At 36.9% G+C, this 18,772-nt stretch overlaps 1 protein-coding gene across 2 annotated transcripts in view; it reads left to right on the forward strand.

The window, feature by feature from the left end:
* MED13 (mediator complex subunit 13) overlaps positions 1-18,772 on the forward strand; it is a 76,490-nt gene that overhangs the window by 24,434 nt on the left and 33,284 nt on the right. For both annotated transcript variants that reach the window (XM_030537091.1, XM_030537092.1), the window contains exons 4-7: positions 10,120-10,265; positions 12,169-12,366; positions 15,721-15,915; positions 18,508-18,670. In XM_030537091.1, coding sequence (XP_030392951.1) covers positions 10,120-10,265; positions 12,169-12,366; positions 15,721-15,915; positions 18,508-18,670 — 702 coding nt within the window. The remainder of the gene's footprint in view (positions 1-10,119; positions 10,266-12,168; positions 12,367-15,720; positions 15,916-18,507; positions 18,671-18,772) is intronic.

The following is an 18,772-nucleotide window of genomic DNA, read 5'->3' on the forward strand; positions in this document are numbered from 1 at the left end:
TGTGTTTTTTTTCCTGCTGAATCAAGTACTCTTTCTTCTCCTCACACCTCTCAGAAGAAGAAATCATGTTGCTTTGATTACAATAGGCAAATGTAGATATCTACCTGATAATCTGAAAGCTACCTGGCACAGTAACTTTTTGATGTGAGAAGAAAGGAATAGTTTTCAGGAAAACTTGTGTCCACCTTCTTTCAGTATTTCTTCCCTATCTCATCTCTAGGTTCAAACTGACCATTTATGACAGAGTAATGCCTCTCATGCACAATTATGATTTATATGTGGTGCATGCCACATTCACAGAACTATTGTGATTTAAAGCACTTCTACCAAGGGTTGTAGCAGTACTTCTCTGTACCTTTTGATGACTGGTTGGTAGATTCTAGATTTTTTAATTATATAATTTGTAAAGAAAATCAGTTTCTCAAGTGGGGGTGTAGAGGTGGTGTTGGGGCAAACTATTGCTTTTGTTCACCCTTGCTCTAACAGTGTTTCAGTAGTAGTAACAGCAAGTGGGAGTATCCAAAGATGAATATGGTTTACACTGGGGGAGGGATGTATTGGAGCCCTCCCCTTCCCTCCCCCCCAGTGTACCTGGCTAGGCAGTTTTTTGACGGTGACTCTGTTTCAGACTTTGCCAGTTACCATACTTTTGACCTCCAGGTTGACCTACTGCTCCATGCTTTACATGGGGAAACCTTTTTGAAGATCATTCAGAAACCTCAGTTTTGGGATTTAGCTGCCTGCCTAACTTAGCGGTACTTCTCAAATTGAGCATCTGTGCTCCATAGAATACTTGGCAAATTCTTAGTTTTGTACATTGTTATACTCCTATTTTACATGATTGCATCCTGATGTACATGTTCCCAGGGTGTAATTGTAGCAAAATCAGTTTAAACTAACCAAATAAGGATTTATCTCTTCATATTACACCTCTACCCTGATATAACGCTGTCCTCGGGAGCCAAAAAATCTTACCGCGTTTATAGGTGAAACCACATTATATCAAACTTTCTTTGATCTGCTGGAGTGCACAGCCCTGCCCCCCTGGAGCACTGCTTTACTGCGTTGTATCCGAATTAGTATTATATCAGGTCGTGATATATCAGGGTAGAGGTGTATATCCTTTAAGGTCCCGTGCGGCTGATTCTATGGTTGTAAATGAGTAGGTGATAAAGGAAATAACAGTTGCATGGCTGATACTCTCTCTGCCAAATTAAGTGTTATGACCTGGATAGTTTTTATTAGGTAAGTTAATAATTCATTAGAAGTCTTACCACTGAAAGCACATAAAATGATTAGCCTTTTAAATATTCTTACCTTTACTTTTGTGTCCTTCAAATCTCCTGTTGACATAGCCTTAAGGCAATAGGCTGTATGTTCTCCCAAGAAACCCCCCAAACAAACACACTGAAGTGAGCCAACTTTCCTCTGAGTGGCACTTGTACCTTTGGCAAAACCTAAAGTAGTTAAACTATACACAAGTGAGAATCTCTGTGCTATTAGGGTACGTTGCCTCCCTATTTTTCTCCATCAGAAAACAAAGTAGCTAATGTATACTTTATGAATGTAAAAGTTCCTGTGTCCTTATGAAAGACTTGAGGGAAAGAGTTAAATATTCCAAATCCACAACTGCTACTTCCCTCTGGTTGGAATGCTCTGAAACTTGTCATTTTATTGGGTCTGCCTTTCTGTTAATAATTATTGTATGGTCCTTAACATAATCATAGAATAAATCAGATTGAAGTAATTGGTTAAATGTTATCCCAGATATGATTCTTCGTTGAGGACCAGCTTGATTTATTAAATAAAAGTTAAAAACAAGTGCTGATGTATAGTGATATGGGTCTTGTTAAGTATTAGGAATAAATGCAATTTGCTGAATTTTACAGCACAAACTGCAGCATCATTAAATATTGCATTTTTTTTTAAAACTAAGCAGTTGTGATTAAAATGAAACTACTTATGCAGCTCAGTTGTAAGGCATAGGAAAGTGAAAACAGACTGCAGACTTAAAAAAGTGTGTGTGTAAATTGGCAGTAGGGCATAATATAACTACAGTTTCTTTTGATGGGAAACAAAACTAGCTGCACAAGGTCAACAGGTAATCCTATTTAAATCTTACTGTCGGAATGCAGGAAACTGGATATTGATAAAATACAGCTTTTACAAAAATATTGTTTTGCATCATATAATCTAAAGAATAGAGAAGTTCATTATTGTACAACCATAAGTTGTCTTTGAAAAAACTATTCTAGATGTAAGCATTATGAAGGCTCATAGGCTTAAAATTAGGCTACATCTTGATTTCACGGTGTTCATGTCCTAGCTCTCTGAAACTAATAACTTACTTCACCACCCTGTTCTTGCTCAAAAGAAGAGGGCAGATGTACCAACTGAAGGGATAGCCTTGTTCGTGGCTATGTTTGCACACCTACATCCATGGTGAACCCCATTATGGTATGTTGTGTTTTTGTCTGGCTGCCTAGCTGAGAAGTTATATTTGCAGTGTAATAGGAGTTACTCTAGAGGGAAATTATTTTTGCAGTGTTCATCTTGACTACCTTTTTAAAGTAAGGAGGGAGTGTCATAGTTTGGGTCTTGAACACACATTCCTGCAACTCCTGAGGCTGCGTACCTTGTTGCTGTCTACTACCAACATCCCTCTGGCAGATATGGAATAGCTCCAAGGTAGCAGCCCTCTTCAGAAAGGTCACTCTGAATTATACCTTTTGGGGGTTGGGGCGGTAGGTGGATGAGTTCATCTCAGTGCCAAGGGGATCAAAGGACTAACTCTTCTTCCCTTCCACAGCTGACAGAGGAGTTAGGACTACACACTGATAGCTAAATCCAATCCTATGGGTATCTCTTATTTAGTGCTTCAATATTTGGAGTGATGAAACCAAATTACTCACGCATTTCTATACTCTTAGAATATGTCCTGTATCAAAAATAATTTCTCTCTTCTTACTATGCAAATCCTTTTGCAATGTTTATCTTCAAATCAAACAATGTCAGCAAATTTTAAAGCAGCTCTGAGACTGTATTGGCATTGTGAACTGGCAGGAGAGCAGGTGGTGATTTTCCTTTTACTGTAGACAGCTGGAGTTGAGAACTACTGTAAGTAGGACAGTGCAGGATAAACAGCAGGAGCTGAGGGCATTGATCACATGATTGTCTCTTTGGAATATTGGGTTGCTACAGAGACCGCTAGCAGACAAATTTAGCACTTGACATAAGAAAGCAGTTTTTCCTTGTCTGAATTAACAGAAGTTAAAATGGTTGTGACACACTTGGAAAATCTAAAAAATGAGATGGCTCTGGATTTTAGTTCGCTTCAACAACAAGTGCATGTTTTAGTTTTTTTTAATGTCCAAACAGTACTATACAATAAACATATATAAAGGATATTCATTACCTTAATTTCCAGTATGTCAAAAGGCAGCGTATACTGAATTTTCTTATTTGAACAGATAGTTCTTGCCTTACTAAATGTACTTACTTGTTCCAGAATAGGCCAAAGCACTTAATGAAGGTTGGTATATTTATCCTCAAATAGAACAATGTTTGGTTATGTCTTCCAAAACTGTGTTCCTGTCCAGGCTTTTTTATTTTGTATAGCAAAAGTAAATTCCACATTGAAAGCTGCAATTTAGAACATCAAGAGATAATTGAGATTTATATTCTGAATAATTAAAGAAGGCTCTAATATAAATACATGCTTTAATATTGGTTTTTGGGATTTGAGATACAGGGCCGTGAAACCACTGTTTTTAAGTATTGCTTATAATTGCAAGTGTTTGGGTATATTTGCATCTCATATTTAAAAATATAGTATTTCTTTATGAGAAGGCATACCACATTTTTTTAAAAATCATTTGGACATGTGAATATATGTATTTTTCTTAAGTTACATATGTTTTATTAAAGTATAGCAGTTTTAAACGCTTACTGATAAATAATAGTCACTGTGTCCTTGTGGACAGCAGGCCTTATGGTAAAGATCATGTGAAGCCTGATGTGATAGAGAAGCTGCTAGCGGAGGGCAAGAAAAGGCATGATTGTGAATTGATTTGATACTACTTACCATGCTAATTCAGTCTATTACTACAGTATTCTATGTTGTTCATACTGGGTGTTTTCTTCCTAGAGAACTAGATGGTGCATTAGCTTTTACAATAAATTAAAAAAAAAAGTACCATAATTCAGGGTTGCCAACCCAGACTTAAAAAACACTCAAAACAAACAAATCTAAATGATGGCTGAGAATTTTTAATTGGCAAAAGAAAACACAATACAAATCCAGTAAGCTTCTCATACACACAATCCAACTTCATATTCATATAATAACTACTCTTATGAAAATTAAAAAATGGTAAAATCCTGCTTCTTCCCACCCCAAATAAAGTCCATGGAGCTTCCTGCTGCCGGGCTGTTATCATGGCGTAGAAATGGAGTGGAGCTGCCAAGTTAGATGGTAAAAAGTGCTACCAGAGCTGTACAGATGTGGGTGGCCACAGAGAAAGCAGCTGTCCAAATGAGTCCTTGCCCTGCTACTAATCCTCATTAGTCCAGCAGGGCATGAAAGCACCTATTCAGGGATCATCTTCGGTGAGGTTTGTAGCCATATGTCCTTCTCCACAAATGCTCCTCTTGGGGAAATAGGTAAGCAGGTGGTCTTGAGGAAGCTGCTCCTCTTCTGTTAGCTCAACATAGCACCTGTGGTTTTGCTGACAAGAAGAGAAGAGGGGATAATATGATGATGAGCCTGTGACCCGGTGTATAATTCCTATAGACTTATTTTTCTCTGATGCTTATGTTACAGACTAATGTCATCTCTTCCTGTCAATTGACAACCCTGATCATGTACTTTCTGTATGTTTTAGATTGTTTGTATTTAGAAAAAAATTAATGTGTGTTTTTCCTCACTTCTTGCCTTTTAAAAAAATAAATAAATAAATCCTAATTTCCCCATCCTCCATGGAGATGGCTATTTAAATAGAATGTCACTCAAGTCTAATTGATCTTTTTATTTTATTTAAAGAACTTCCTTGGTGTATTTGAAAGCATTTGACTTGTAGACCCTTTTTAAAAATAACTATTTTAGGACACTTGTGCCAGTGTATGATGCACCATTCTGGAACTGCTGGTCGCTTGCTGTTGTCAGTGAATGATGGCTTTGCTTGTCAGTCAAAATGCCCCACAGCTTTGGTACTGAGGATTCTAGGTCTTGGCAGTGTCGCCCAAATACTCTGATGGAAATTCCACAGCATTCAGAAACGGAGGTATGGTAATGGGAGAGCCTAAACATATCAGCTAGAGTTCCTACCCCCAAATAGGCAGAATGTTCTAGGGATTTGAGCATGGGCTTGGAAGACAGGAACCTCCTAACTTCTGATTTTAGCTCTGCCAATTACTGAACTCGGAAAATGACTTAGTCTTGCTGTGTCTGCTTCTTGCCTCTGTAAAATGGGGATGATAATTACATACCATGTAAAGATTACTGGGAAACTGAATTTCATTAGAACCTCTTTAGTCCTCGGCAAATTACTCAGTTTTGTGACTAAACAATTCAAATAAAAAAAGCCAGGATATATGTTTTGGCAGCTGTGATTTAGTTGTGTTTTTTGATATTCATAGATTACTGGTAAATGTGCCATTATGTGATGTGTATATTACACATTAAAGACCTCATTATAGCAGTTGATATTAGATTGATGCTAGGAGAGACTCTAATCTTTTGGTGCAGATTTGAAGTGGGCAGTTTAGTTAAGTGTGGATTAAAGGTTCCAGTGCATCTGTTGTTTTGTGAAGCACTTAGAAGTTATAAAGCTAATAAATAGTTGAACAAATTACCTTTCTATCAAGGAAGGTACTTCAAAATTGGTATATTGGAGATGCAGAAACATCATGTATATGAAAATTCTAGATCTTCCTCCCTTCCCCTTTAGTCTTTACTAAGATTTCTATAAAAGCAGGACCTTTATATACTATGTGAACATCTTTTTCCTGTCCTTCATCCCAAGTGAAATCATCATCCTTTGTTTTGACACTAAATCACTTCCATGGTAACTAGTTGATGCTAGTGTTTTATAGGATTATGACTTCAGGTGGTGGTGGGAATGCACCAGGAACATATAAACTCTTGGGAAACAAAGATCCAGTTTTGTGCAAATTCGTGTTAGTAGCAGGGAAGGAGAAACACAGAAGAACAATTTTTAAACAGAATATTTCTAAATATACTTTATAGAGAACTTTAAAACACTCAGTTGACTTCAGTGTTGATCACTTACTCTTTTAATAATTTAGTAATTCATGTGCTATTTTTAGTTAATCATGCACTCTTCAAGATTGTGGGTGGACCTTGAGTAAGGTTGAACGTTTAAACCAAGTCAAGCTCAGATTAGTCAATCATATTTGTCTACGTGGTTCAGGACTGACCTAGTACTATTCAAGCTTGGTGATGAGAACTTCAGTAGAATTAACCCAACAAATGACATAAGAAATGGGTCACATTTTGATATTGGCAAAATTAAAGGCTTATTTTTCTGTAAAAAAGGAAATATAAACTTAACCCACTTCATTCAAATCTGCTAATGTTCTGTAACTCTATCCTCTGTATAACTGCATGCACTGGAATTTTTGCTCAAAACATTTAGAGTTTCCTGTCTTTTTAAAATCATAAATATGTGAAGAAAATATTATAGTAGCTAGCACTTTCATTTGTTTTTTACTTTAATGTTCCAAAAAGAATAATTTTAGAGAAAATACAAACCTTAGTTTCATCTTAGAAAAGTTATCAAATTTCTTGATAAATTGTAAAAAGTAACTATCTTCCCCTCCAGACTATTAATTATTAATTTAATTATAACTTGGTTGGGTCTCAAACAACATCTCATGGATGGAGGCAGCCAAAACGCCTGCTTTAGCCCCTGTGGCCGTTGACTAATCATTGGGCCCTTCAGGCAGCCCAGCCTAGGGGTATGCAATTGTTCTCTGGTTGTGACTGAAGACTTCAACATGATAGACTGACTAATCAGATGGTGAAGAGCTTTCTAGTATATTTAGCTTCATAAAATTCTTAGTTTTGCTATTAAAGATAGAAATGCATTCTTAAGTAGGCTAATATTTGTCTCTAAAAGATGTGTACTTCTCAGTCTGGCATTCAGCTCCCCTAGTAATGCTTCGGAATTGCAGGACAACTGCATTTACAAAACTGTGCCCTCTTCCCCCACTAAATAAGTGATACAGTATTCTGTTAAATGAAACATGTGACCTAAAGTTTTGTGCAATATTCAATTGCAGAAGTGCATTAGTTTGTGGTGGTCTTTCAAGAATGTGGCACATTGAACTTGCACAGTAACTGTTTAAACTAGCGCCTTCCCTCGTCCCCCCCCGCCCTTCGGTCTTGCATTGTTGCAATAACACTATAGTAACGTTGGGCATCCTGTTGGAAATTTTTTGCTTTTTCCTCATCCTTCCAGTGGTAAAAAGAAGGCTTGTCCAATCTAGTCTTCAGCTGTGCCATGTGCAGTTACTTGTAGTAACAGCTTCAAACTTTTAGTTTCTGAAAGAATCTATCCTGGGTCTCCTGTTCTAATATCTACTTTCCATGAGAGAAACTTCAGAAAATGACAATTAATAAGGAAAGAGGTGAAGAAGAGAGTTTCCTGCAACAATGCATATTGGAGACACTATTCAAGTTGGGCTTTCCAGATATCTTCCTCTTTCCCATGTGAGATTCCCAGTATCTGTGCTTCAATGCTTGCCTTCTCAACTAGACGACATAACTTCCTTTTTATTCCCTTGCTTCAGGCTAACAGATGAAAGTATCTCATGAGGTGAGGACAGAATGCACGCTATGCCCAGACCTCCTTCATGGGCTTGCCAGTTCAGGTATTCTGATCACCTGACTCTTGCGCAGGCGTTGCCTCACTGACTTAGTGACATGCAAGTTCTCTCTTGGAGAGAGTTGCAGGTGTTACTCTGCTTTCCTTCTCTTAGCAAGATCTGAGCTGCAGAAGCCTCACAGTTGTTAAATGAGGTTCATCAGACCATCTTTAGAATATTGTAATTCATGTATAATAAAGCTGTAGCTCACAAAAGCTCATGCTGAAATAAATTTGTTAGCCTCTAAGTACTCTTGTTCTTTTTGCGGATACAGACTAACACGGCTGCTACTCTGAAAAGTGGAAATAGTTTTCCATTTGGATTTTCAGTAAAGCACCAGTTTGAATTACTTTTTCTTGCTTGTGTTTTCTTGAATGAAGACTTACCAGATGCTTGGTATCACCTTCCTTTTGGATGGGCATTACACCCTCATTCAGTTGCTTAGGAGGTGGAATCTTAATGGTCTCCTTGATTTACATTCTCCATGTGGCATTGAACAGCTTTAATGGAACTTAAATTTTGTCCTGTGCAAATTTAGGGTATCTATCTCTCTGAACATATGATTGTTCTGCTTTTCACTTTGGCATCAGAAGTGACTGTCCTAGTTGCTTTCACTTCTTGCAGGCATTTGAGTTAAGTTGGTGCTTGCGTGGCTCACAAGTTGGCCTGCTTATATCATGTGTTTTTGTTTTAAATCTACCATATCAGAGATTCTTTAATTTCCCAGATCAGGGAAAAATGGTCTCCCTGTGGCAAGTTGGCAGGAATCTTGAGTTGTCTCTCTCTTTTCTTGTGAATTAAGATCAGATAAGCATATCTCACATACACTCCACCTCAAAGGAGTGGTTTATCCCACATAACTCTCATGTGATTGTAAGAAGGTATGCATTTTTGAACTAGAGTAATTACATGCTAGGTATTAGTGTATTTCATAATTAAAGGCAAAACAAACAAAAACAGTGTCCACAGTTCAGTACTTTTATTATCAGTCCTGCTAAAATAGTGACTGACTAGTTGTATGTAGACGAAAAATGATCCAAGGAAATAAGTTTTAGTTTCAAGATTCCATTGTGTGGTTATAGAGAAACAAAACTGTAAAAATTGAGAAATGCTTCTGAGGTCTGATCTCTGTGGGTGGAAAAACTTCTGTTTCATTGCTGACTCTGTAATGCTTGGATTTTTTTTTTCTTTTTAATTCACTGTATTAACACTCTCTATAAATCATGTCTTAATTTATTTGAGTTGTATTGAGGAGACATTTAAATTTTTTTTATCTTATCTTTACAGAATTTAGTAGCTTAAATTAATCTATAAAGAACCTTCATGTTAACACTTTGAACTTGCTTTGAAGGCGTGTGATAGACCCAAGATGCATCAGAAACTGGGAGCCTGTTTTGAAATCATTTTCTTTTATCACTAAGAATTTTATTGTGATTTATACTTTTACATTGGTAGGACCTTCCTCTTTTGTCTATAATATACAAATTACATTTAAATCAGTAGAGTGAGTTTAGGAAACTGAACAATTAATTTTCTGAAAGCACTTTGCTGCATGCCACATAAGGCACAGTCAAACTGAAAATGTCGAAAGTGTAGAAACTTTGAAGTGAAATTTCTAAAGTGTTATTCAGTTGGGAATATTTATACAGAAGCCCTAAATTTTAAGAGCATTGTCCAGTAGTATCTGCAAGATAATTTTTAGGTGTTCTGAATTCAATATTCTAAAACATAATCATTTTTCCTAGTTAGTAGTTCTCAATCAAGTGACTATAAACTTTTTCCTGTTTCTTGTTTCAGCATTAAACTTTATATTCAAAATTTTTAGTTTGTTTTTTAAAAGATGATCTTCAAAGGATTTGCATTTAAGATTGAGCTTGTACCTTTTTTAAAACTGCTTTGACATCCAAAGATGACGTGGGGTTTTTTGGGGGGGTTTCTTTCTTTCTTTTCTTCTTCCTTTTGCTTTTAGAGAGAAATCAAGAACGTGATCTTGCCTTTGTTTGATGACCTTCTGGATGTTTAAGAACATGTTTAGTGTGAACTCCTTTTTTGCAACTTGGTTGACAGTGTTCGAATCCTTAACAGAGAGCCCTTTTTCCCCAAAAAATCTTTTAGTCAGTGAAGATAAATAGGGGTTAACAAAACAATCAATTTAATATCTTTAGCAATTCTCCTTAAGGCTTCAGTGTAAATATACTATGTATTTGTTTTACCCTCTTTCTCTTTTTCCAGTGAGCACTTGTCTTGCTCTTTCACCTTTTTCTTGCATGGGGACAGCAATGTTTGTACCAGTGTGGAAATCAACCAGCACCAACCTGTATATCTTCTGAGTGAAGAACATCTTACCCTTGCCCAGCAGTCTAACAGCCCTTTTCAAGGTAGGTTTCTGTGACTTATTTTAATACTTTAGATCAGCTGATGAAGGATTGCTCAAGAACAAAAGGAATATTGATGCCAAAAGCGGGGAGAGGGAGCAGCAATGAAAAGTACGTTTATGGATTTGTATGACTCTGTGCTGTTCCATTCATTTTTGGCCACTGGTTCTCTCACAACTTAAACTTTGTGATAAAGCTGATCAGAAGTAGCTAAGTCGTCATCCTTTTTCCTGAAGGTTAATGAAGGTTATCTTCTGGTGTATCAACTGGCCTAAAGCAGGGGCGTCAAACTCATTCTGTGATGTGGTCAGATAACTAACTTTCTGGTCTAGTCCAACTGCAGAATCCTTACCTAATGATGATTAGATATTGCATTTAAAGATAATGTTGGAAAAGTAGATAAATCTATAAATTTTTCCTTTCCTGTCCATTAACTTACTCTCTGTACATCTATCACCCCCTGTAATCTCCCTGTCCCTCAACACTTCAGAATTCCCATTCTTAGTTGGGCATTCCTGCTCCACCTATCTGCTCCCCACCTCTGAAACAAACCATTTGTCTTCCCCTTTGGGAACTCCTTCACTTTTGGCACTTTAGAGGGGTGGAGATGTGAAGAATCAGCTATTCTCTAAGCTTGCTGCCATGGGGATCGGCATTGGTGGCATCAGGAGTGTTGGGGCTGGGCGATGAAAGAGCAGGAGCCCAGTCCTGCAGACTCAGCAGTGTTAGCAAGGCAAGCTTGTCAAGAAAAAAGCCCTTTCTTGGTCCATCTGGTGCCTTCTGGCAGCAGTGACAGGGCTGCCTTGTGGTGCACATTACCTGTGACACTCGTACATTTTGGGAGCCCTGTCTGCATTCCTACAGCTCCTCCTACATGTCATACATTAAGTATATTATTGTTTATGGTCATATGTAAATTAGCTAATTAATAATTGCATAAAACATCACACATATGGGACTGAATAAACTTGGTAGCTGTGTAGTGACATCTCCAAAAGCTGTTGCATAGCAATAGGATCAGAAAATGAACAGGAAGAGACGCTCTGGTGTCTGTGCTGCTTTTTCCCATGAGTTCCCTCTCCAATACTAGCTTGAGCTGTAGCGCAGGCTGGCTCCTTTTGAAGATGGGAAGAGAGAGCTTGGGGGCTGGATCTGATCAGTGTGCTGTATGTTTGACACCCCTATCCTAGAGAATGGGCTCCCATACTGGCTACTATAACTAGTGGTTCTATGTGGGAACACATTAGCCTTGTCTATTAATACTGTTCCAGAAATGGTGCTGACTGTGGGTTGTCCTGTTCTATGTTTGCAGTTAAACTGTGTTCAGAAACAGTTTAACTGCACTGCTGCTGATGCCCATTGAAAACAGGTAACTTTCCTAATGTAGGCAAGACTATCATATTTCCTTATGTGTAGTCAGTCTGATCAATGTCTATCATAATTTCATTGTAACAAACAGAATGAGGAGGTGACTACATGTAGACGATTGAGCAGCAAGTTAACACTATCGCAAAGAAAGCAAAACCAGAATCTCAGATGCCACAAATTCATTTTTACCTTCACCTGTTCATGTGCACAGACAACTGCATACTCCTTTCTATCCATGATGCAATTTTCTGTCACAGATGTTCAGGTGGATTAACTTCTAACTGCTGTTATGGTACATTAATTCTTACATAACTCATCTTCTTTCAGTACATATACATTTTAATGAGGTATAATAAATTCTTCTTCTAAGATGTGAGTGTAAGGTTCTTCTTATTATACTGTACTGTAGTGAGGTACAGTCTAACCTGTCATTTTAAATGGATTATTTGGTAGTAGGTGTTGGCCGAAATCCTGGTCATGGAGGAGGTGCAAATCATTCTCTAGGTATATCCTAAAATTATTTGTTTTGTATATCCAGTTATCCTAAGTCCATTTGGATTAAATGGCACACTCACAGGACAGTCATTCAAGCTCTCAGATTCATCTACAAAAAAGCTGATTGGTGAATGGAAACAATTCTATCCTATCACATCTAACCTGAAGGAGGGTTCTGAGGAAAAACAAGAAGAGATGGATTGGGAAGATGACTCTCTGGCTGCTGTGGAAGTCCTTGTAGGTATGTAATCTTAATGCATGCTGCTTCTTTACTGAAATTCTCTGGCCAAGTAGGAGCTGGCTTATTTTAAAGGTGAACAGTGATCTAGTAAACCTTTTGAATGTAAGACATTCCTGAATCTGACTTCTGTTCCTTTCTGTATGTTATACACTGTTTTGAAAATAGTTTTTAGCTGCCTTTATTTTGCTGTACCAGCCAAAATGATTCTATAAGTGACAAATCCTTTTCAATTACCTGGTGCAGGTAAGAAGCTTATTTTGGGTCCTATAGAACATTTTTATAGCTAGAACATAAATGACAGTTGAAAATGTCTGTCCTGAAATCTGCTGTAGGAGTGATGTAATAGTATTTCTTCCCAAACTTTCGAAAGCTAAGGCTCCTTCAGAAAAATGAAATCTCCCCTTCAGTCTCGCTATGTGACGCTCAAGGCCTATGCAAAATGAGTGTTCGTTCACAGTAGATTGTGCTGATCTTCATAATATACTGGTTCTTGTGCGAGTTGTGGACTGGAATAGTTAACAATGTTGACATTTAAAGTAACCGTGTTGGCATCTGAATTTAAACCCAGTGAGGTGAACTGGGCGTTTCACTTCTCCGAGCTACTGCTTCAGGTTCTCTGCATACTTGGGCAGACCTGGTTGCATTGGTTATACCAGGGGTTGGCAACCTTTCAGAAGTGGTGTACCAAGTCTTCATTTATTCACTCTAATGTATGGTTTCGTGTGCCAGTAACACATTTTAACCTTTTTTAGAAGGTCTCTTTCTGTAAGTCTATAATATACAACTAAACTATTGTTGTATGTAAAGTAAATAAGGTTTCAAAATTTTAAGAAGCTTCATTAAAAATTAAATTAAAATGCAGAGCCCCCTAGAGCAGTGGCCAGGACCTGGACAGTGTGAGTGCCACTGAAAATCAGCTCATGTGCCACCTTTGGCACACATGCCATAGGTTGCCTACCCCTTGGTTATACAGTACTTGGGTCACATCTTCATGGTTTTCTTCACAACTATGGCTGCTAGTAGCTTTAAAATGAAGGCCAAGGCATTAGAGAACAATTAAGGCCTGTCCACTGTGTCCTCCCCCACTCTCCAAAGCTAAACTCTGACCAGAAACGTTTTGACCCAGCAGAGCCCTATGGGTCAAGAGCTTTTGGAATGTTGCCATCTAATACGGTTATTTTTGGACCTCAAGTGCTGTAATGTGAAGGCTCTGGGTTTAAACCCTGATCATGATTCACGATGGGAATGTTGTTTGTTGTAAATATTAGAATATTTTTGCCTTCAGTTTGTTTTTTTTTTAAAATCTAGAAGAGTTGAGAAATGCCAAATTCATGGTGAGCCATGCAAGCTTAATTTGTTAGCTTGTGCATCATGACCTTTAATCATATGATGGCATACTGTCTTTTTCCACAGGACTGCAGCCTCATTTGTGCACAGGCTAGACACACAAGGAGGCTGAATTACAGTTGCATAGGCAGCTGTAAATCTGGCATTTGCTAATATTTGAGTGCTTGACTTTATAATCTAAATGTCCTTTTACTGTTTTGTATGTAATATAATTGTAATTGAAGGTGTGGGGAAAACTAACCTACATGCATGATCACCCTTTTCTAAATCTTCTAAATTTAGTCTTTTGGAGATAGATTTTGTATCTTTTCTTGTCTCTTAGAACCCTATGTGTATTTTCTACTTCCCAAGTTTTCCATTATGTATATATAATTGAGGTAGCATTTAGAGACATGGGCCTCCTTTTTGCTAATAGTTGTGTAAATATAATAGAGATGCTCTGCCCTCAAGAGTTTAAAGTCTAAGTATAAGACTTTAGAAAATATTATTCTATTATTTTATAACAAACAGGTGAGGGCTACAAGGAAGCAGTGAGCTGAACTGGTCAGCATTGTAAAGAGTGCCTTCATAAACTTTAGCATTGAGCCTCTGGATTTGATACACGAAGCCAAGGATAACTTCTTTCCATAACAGCCAGTCAACAGTGCTCTTCAATTGACCAGAGAGTTCATCATTGAATGATCTAAGACATTCCCAGTGTTTGTTCCCGCTGTACTTACAGCCCCTGTTGAACTGAAGTAAAAAACTGGGGATCAAATAGGAGGTCCTATTAGGCAGGACAGAGATCTTACTGTAATAAACTTAATTGGAATCTCTTGAATTTCTTTACTTGAATACTCAGATACCTTTCGTCTGTCATGTTTGTTAGCCTGTGAAATTTCTATTTAAGGAAACCCAGCATATATTTTCAGCTTTTTAGGAAGTTTAAAATATTGGAAATTGTTGACTTTATCTACCAGTTTCACCTCCCCCCTCTTTCAAGTAACGTATACAAAGCCTATGTCTGTACTCTCCCTCCCTAAACTATATCCTATCTTGAGCTGAGATTCTGTACCGAAAGTTTCATAGGAGACTGAACTTTTACAGAAAAGAGATTGTAGTACAGATGACATACTGTACAATCTTAATTATACAAGTTATTTCTATAATTAACAGCTTAATTTTTAATCTATAAGTAAGACATACAAGGTAATCTCTTCCCCACTCGTCTTTAAAAATAATAATGGAAGGAAATGTGAAAAAGAGAACCTGACTTCACTATTAAGCCAGCACAAATATGTGACCTTTATTTGCTAGGCTAAATTATTAAAAATGCCTTAATTTTACTGTAGCTGACTTTTTTTTTTTTTTAATAGTAGCAAAGAAGCAAATGCTTGGGGGTGGGAGAGATTAAAATGAAGAAACTTCTACCAAAGTGAAGTTGCCACAATACCAAGTATGAATTAATTGACAAGGAGTGCTGCTGTTGAATGAAGTTGCTATATTGGAGAAACTGAAAAAGTAGAGTAAATTATATTGAATGACTGACAAGTAACACATTTAGAATAGCAGTGGACAGGAGGATAATTACAAGAAAGGAGAGCTTGTAATGGTATTGAAACTCATCACAGTAACTGGTGGCATAATAGCCGTTTATATGTTGGAACACCTTGTATAGAAAAATGGTTTTAGACTTCATCAGAATACCTCTGAACAAGAACTGTCACTGGTACTGCAACAGTTACCATACATTAACATAATTAAACCAAACCTCTCAGAATGACTGCTATTCAGTCATTATTTATGAAACAGTGAAAGGAGCTACATGATTGGCCTCAAGTTTTCTGGCTTGTTTTAGTTCTCTCATATAATATATAAGGCAGTAGTTAATATTGGAATGTGTTTTAAAAAAACAAAAAAAACAAAACCAAAAACCTAAAGACTGGAGAGAGAGAATCTCATATTTGGTCATGTAGCTGGTATTCAATGACTGAGTTGAAATATAATGACTATATGCTTCTTTTTTAGCTGGTGTGCGAATGGTCTACCCAGCATGCTTTGTTCTAGTTCCTCAGACAGACGTTCCTGCTCCTAGCACTGTGGGGATTTCTCACTGTTCAACTACTTGCTTGGGTGTCCACCAAGTGCCTGTTTCCACAAGGGATCCTGTCATGTCTTCTGTAACTTTGACTCCACCTACGTCCCCAGAGGAAGTTCAGACAGGTATAGTCAATATTCCCTTTTCCAGAAAGAGAACTGTCTTGAGGTTTCTGCTTAAAATAAACTCTCTGAATGTTTAGATAGTATTCAGAGCACTCTATACAATTGATTTGTAACCTCCAGTGTGTTGTCCTTTAACTGTCACTTTAATCCTAAAACTATTTGAATTGTAATAATATACTAGATTTTTATCATTCACACTTTTGAATTTTTTATAAAAATATTAATTTAGTACAAGAATGATATTTGCAAAATGGTAGTAATTTAAAACCTGAATGTTGGTTTGGGTGGACAGTGCTTGTAACTGTTATGCAGAAACTCTGGTTTGCGAGTGAAAAGGTGACATTCCCAGCCTCTTTACATTGCTTAAAGGCTGATTCCAGAGCATTTTGATAATGTTGGAGAAGGCCGCTTACTTTCTCATCTGTGAGCAATCACAGGTGTAGTTTTCAGTTGTCAATCTGTATCAGGCTAAAAATCTCAGAATTCAAGAGTCGGGAAAGTCTTAGTGTTAGCACTAGAGCTCTTCTAATGAAAGTCTAGTCACTGCCTTGAGACTTTTGAATACCTCCTTAGCCAGGGTCAATAAAAATCAATGATTTTTAAAATAGATATTTTTAAATTTAAGTCCTGCATTTTTTCTTTTTAAAAATAACGCTGTTTGAAATTATGATAAACTTAATTTTAGCCTATATTAAGGACCTAAATTTACTATGAACATAATTGAAACAACAAATAAAAAAATATGCTGTGTCAATGAAACCTCTGCATCTTTTAATGAGTTAGTGTTGCTTTTCTGATTACATACAGAATTAGAGGAAAACATTTTTGTTTTTGAGGTCAGCTCAAGTTTTATAAATGTCACTATTATGTACTGCATTAAGCATCTGTATTTTCAGTTTTTACGGTTGAGGAAATGCTGATATTTACATTTTTCCAAATGTAAGTACTGTGAGGGTTTTTTGTTTTTTTTTGTTGTGTAGAGAAGGTTCCACATTCATTACTTATGGTTTCAGTCTAGCTAACAGGTGCAGAGAGAATATTTTCTTTTGGACTAATTGATTCAGAATTGAGAAACCGATGGGGAAAGCTGCCTTTTTTTTCCCCCCCCTTCCTCTTCCAATCTGTGAATAAAAACCAGGGGATGAGTTCTATTAATTCGAAAAACTTGAAGCACATAGGGACAGATTATCAAAAATACTTAGGTGCCTAAAGATGCAGATAGGTGTCTAGTGAGATTTTCAGAAGATCTTAAACAAGTTTGGATCTCTTTCCCATTGATTCCGGTGGGGATTAGGCACTTAAATTCCTACTGCATCTTTGGGTACCTAAATACCTTTGTTTTGGGTTGTCATGGGCCAGTTTCTTAATCAGCCAATTTACTAACTCCCAACTAATAATTCTTGTTTCAAAAAATCCGTTTTACATACAACGCATGAATAAAGTTTTTGATATGTACATATCCAGCACATCTAAGGTATTTAATTAATAAAATATTGGTGTGTTTGTGCATTTTTAATTAAATTCCAATTTTCATCCAAATGCAGGCACGACACAAATCACAAGTAAAAATATAATTTAGTAAATGCAGAAGGCATCATGCCCTTTGTACCATTCTACATAAGTCGTCTTCCTTTGGAATTTACATCCTTCAAAATGGTTACATTATATACCTGCACTTAATTATTCATCTGTGTTCCCTCAATGAATAGTATATTAGATAATTGGAGAATATCAGAATGCAATAGGAATTGCAGAAGGCCATGTTAAGGGATGGAATTAAAACCCACTGAAGTTACTGTAAAGATTCCTGTTGACTTCAGTGGCCTTTGGATCAAACTGTATATGGTGAAGGATTAAGAATTATTTTTATACAGTTTACATGTTTTTGGGTGTTTTTATATCTATATAAAGTACGCGTGCGCACACACAAGTTGCACACAAATATATGCTTAAGAAGTCCTGTTGGTGCTGCTTTTAGTTTGAAATGTATATTTAAACTTGTTCCTTGAAAAAGAGGTGCAGTATTCCTAGAGATATATTTTCTTCTAGGGGAGGAGGTCTTTCTTTCTAATATTTGGCTCATGAAGAAAAATATTGACCAGAGACTACAGAGTAATACACCTTGTTAGGGGGTGGGGGGAGAGAGTCATTCTACTTGTGATAACACATGAAAGAGGGAAACAGCAGAGATTGTTTAATATGATCACAAAATGCAAAATACATTTGTTCTTGGATAGGTTCGATAGTGTTCCTATTGCAGGAGTGAGATTCTATTAAACGTTCAATGTAGCTTCTAAAGAAATTTGAGGTGGCATGGGAACTCACTTCAGTTTAAATCTGTATGCTGTTTTTCTGTATGACATGACACTGTCTCACTGTACACCATGTATACCTACATTTTTTCCTACTTTTTTTATTCCTAATTTTAAAATATGTAACAAAATACATCCCTCAAAGGATGGTGTTTTGTTTTGCACATCGACTGGAACAGTTTTTTAGTTGTATGGACCTCTAGAGTCATGTTGCCCGATTGGCTAAAATCATTTATTTATTTATTTATTTTTAACTTTTATGTTGCTTTTCTATTTTCAGTTGATGCTCAGTCAGCCCAGAAGTGGGTGAAATTTTCTTCTGTTTCTGATGGATTTAGCTCTGACAGTACTAGCCACCACGGTGGCAAAATCCCTAGAAAACTAGCCAATCAGGTGGTGGATCGAGTTTGGCAAGAATGCAATATGAACAGAGCACAGAACAAGTATGTACTCCTTTCTGAAACTGACATTAAAGCTGTTATTAAATATATGCCTTAATTATATATAAATATTGTATAGCTTCTTGCTGCACAGAATAGTTTGAA

This window comes from Gopherus evgoodei, chromosome 17, assembly GCF_007399415.2.
Source record: "Gopherus evgoodei ecotype Sinaloan lineage chromosome 17, rGopEvg1_v1.p, whole genome shotgun sequence".
NCBI classification, from domain to species: domain Eukaryota; kingdom Metazoa; phylum Chordata; order Testudines; family Testudinidae; genus Gopherus; species Gopherus evgoodei.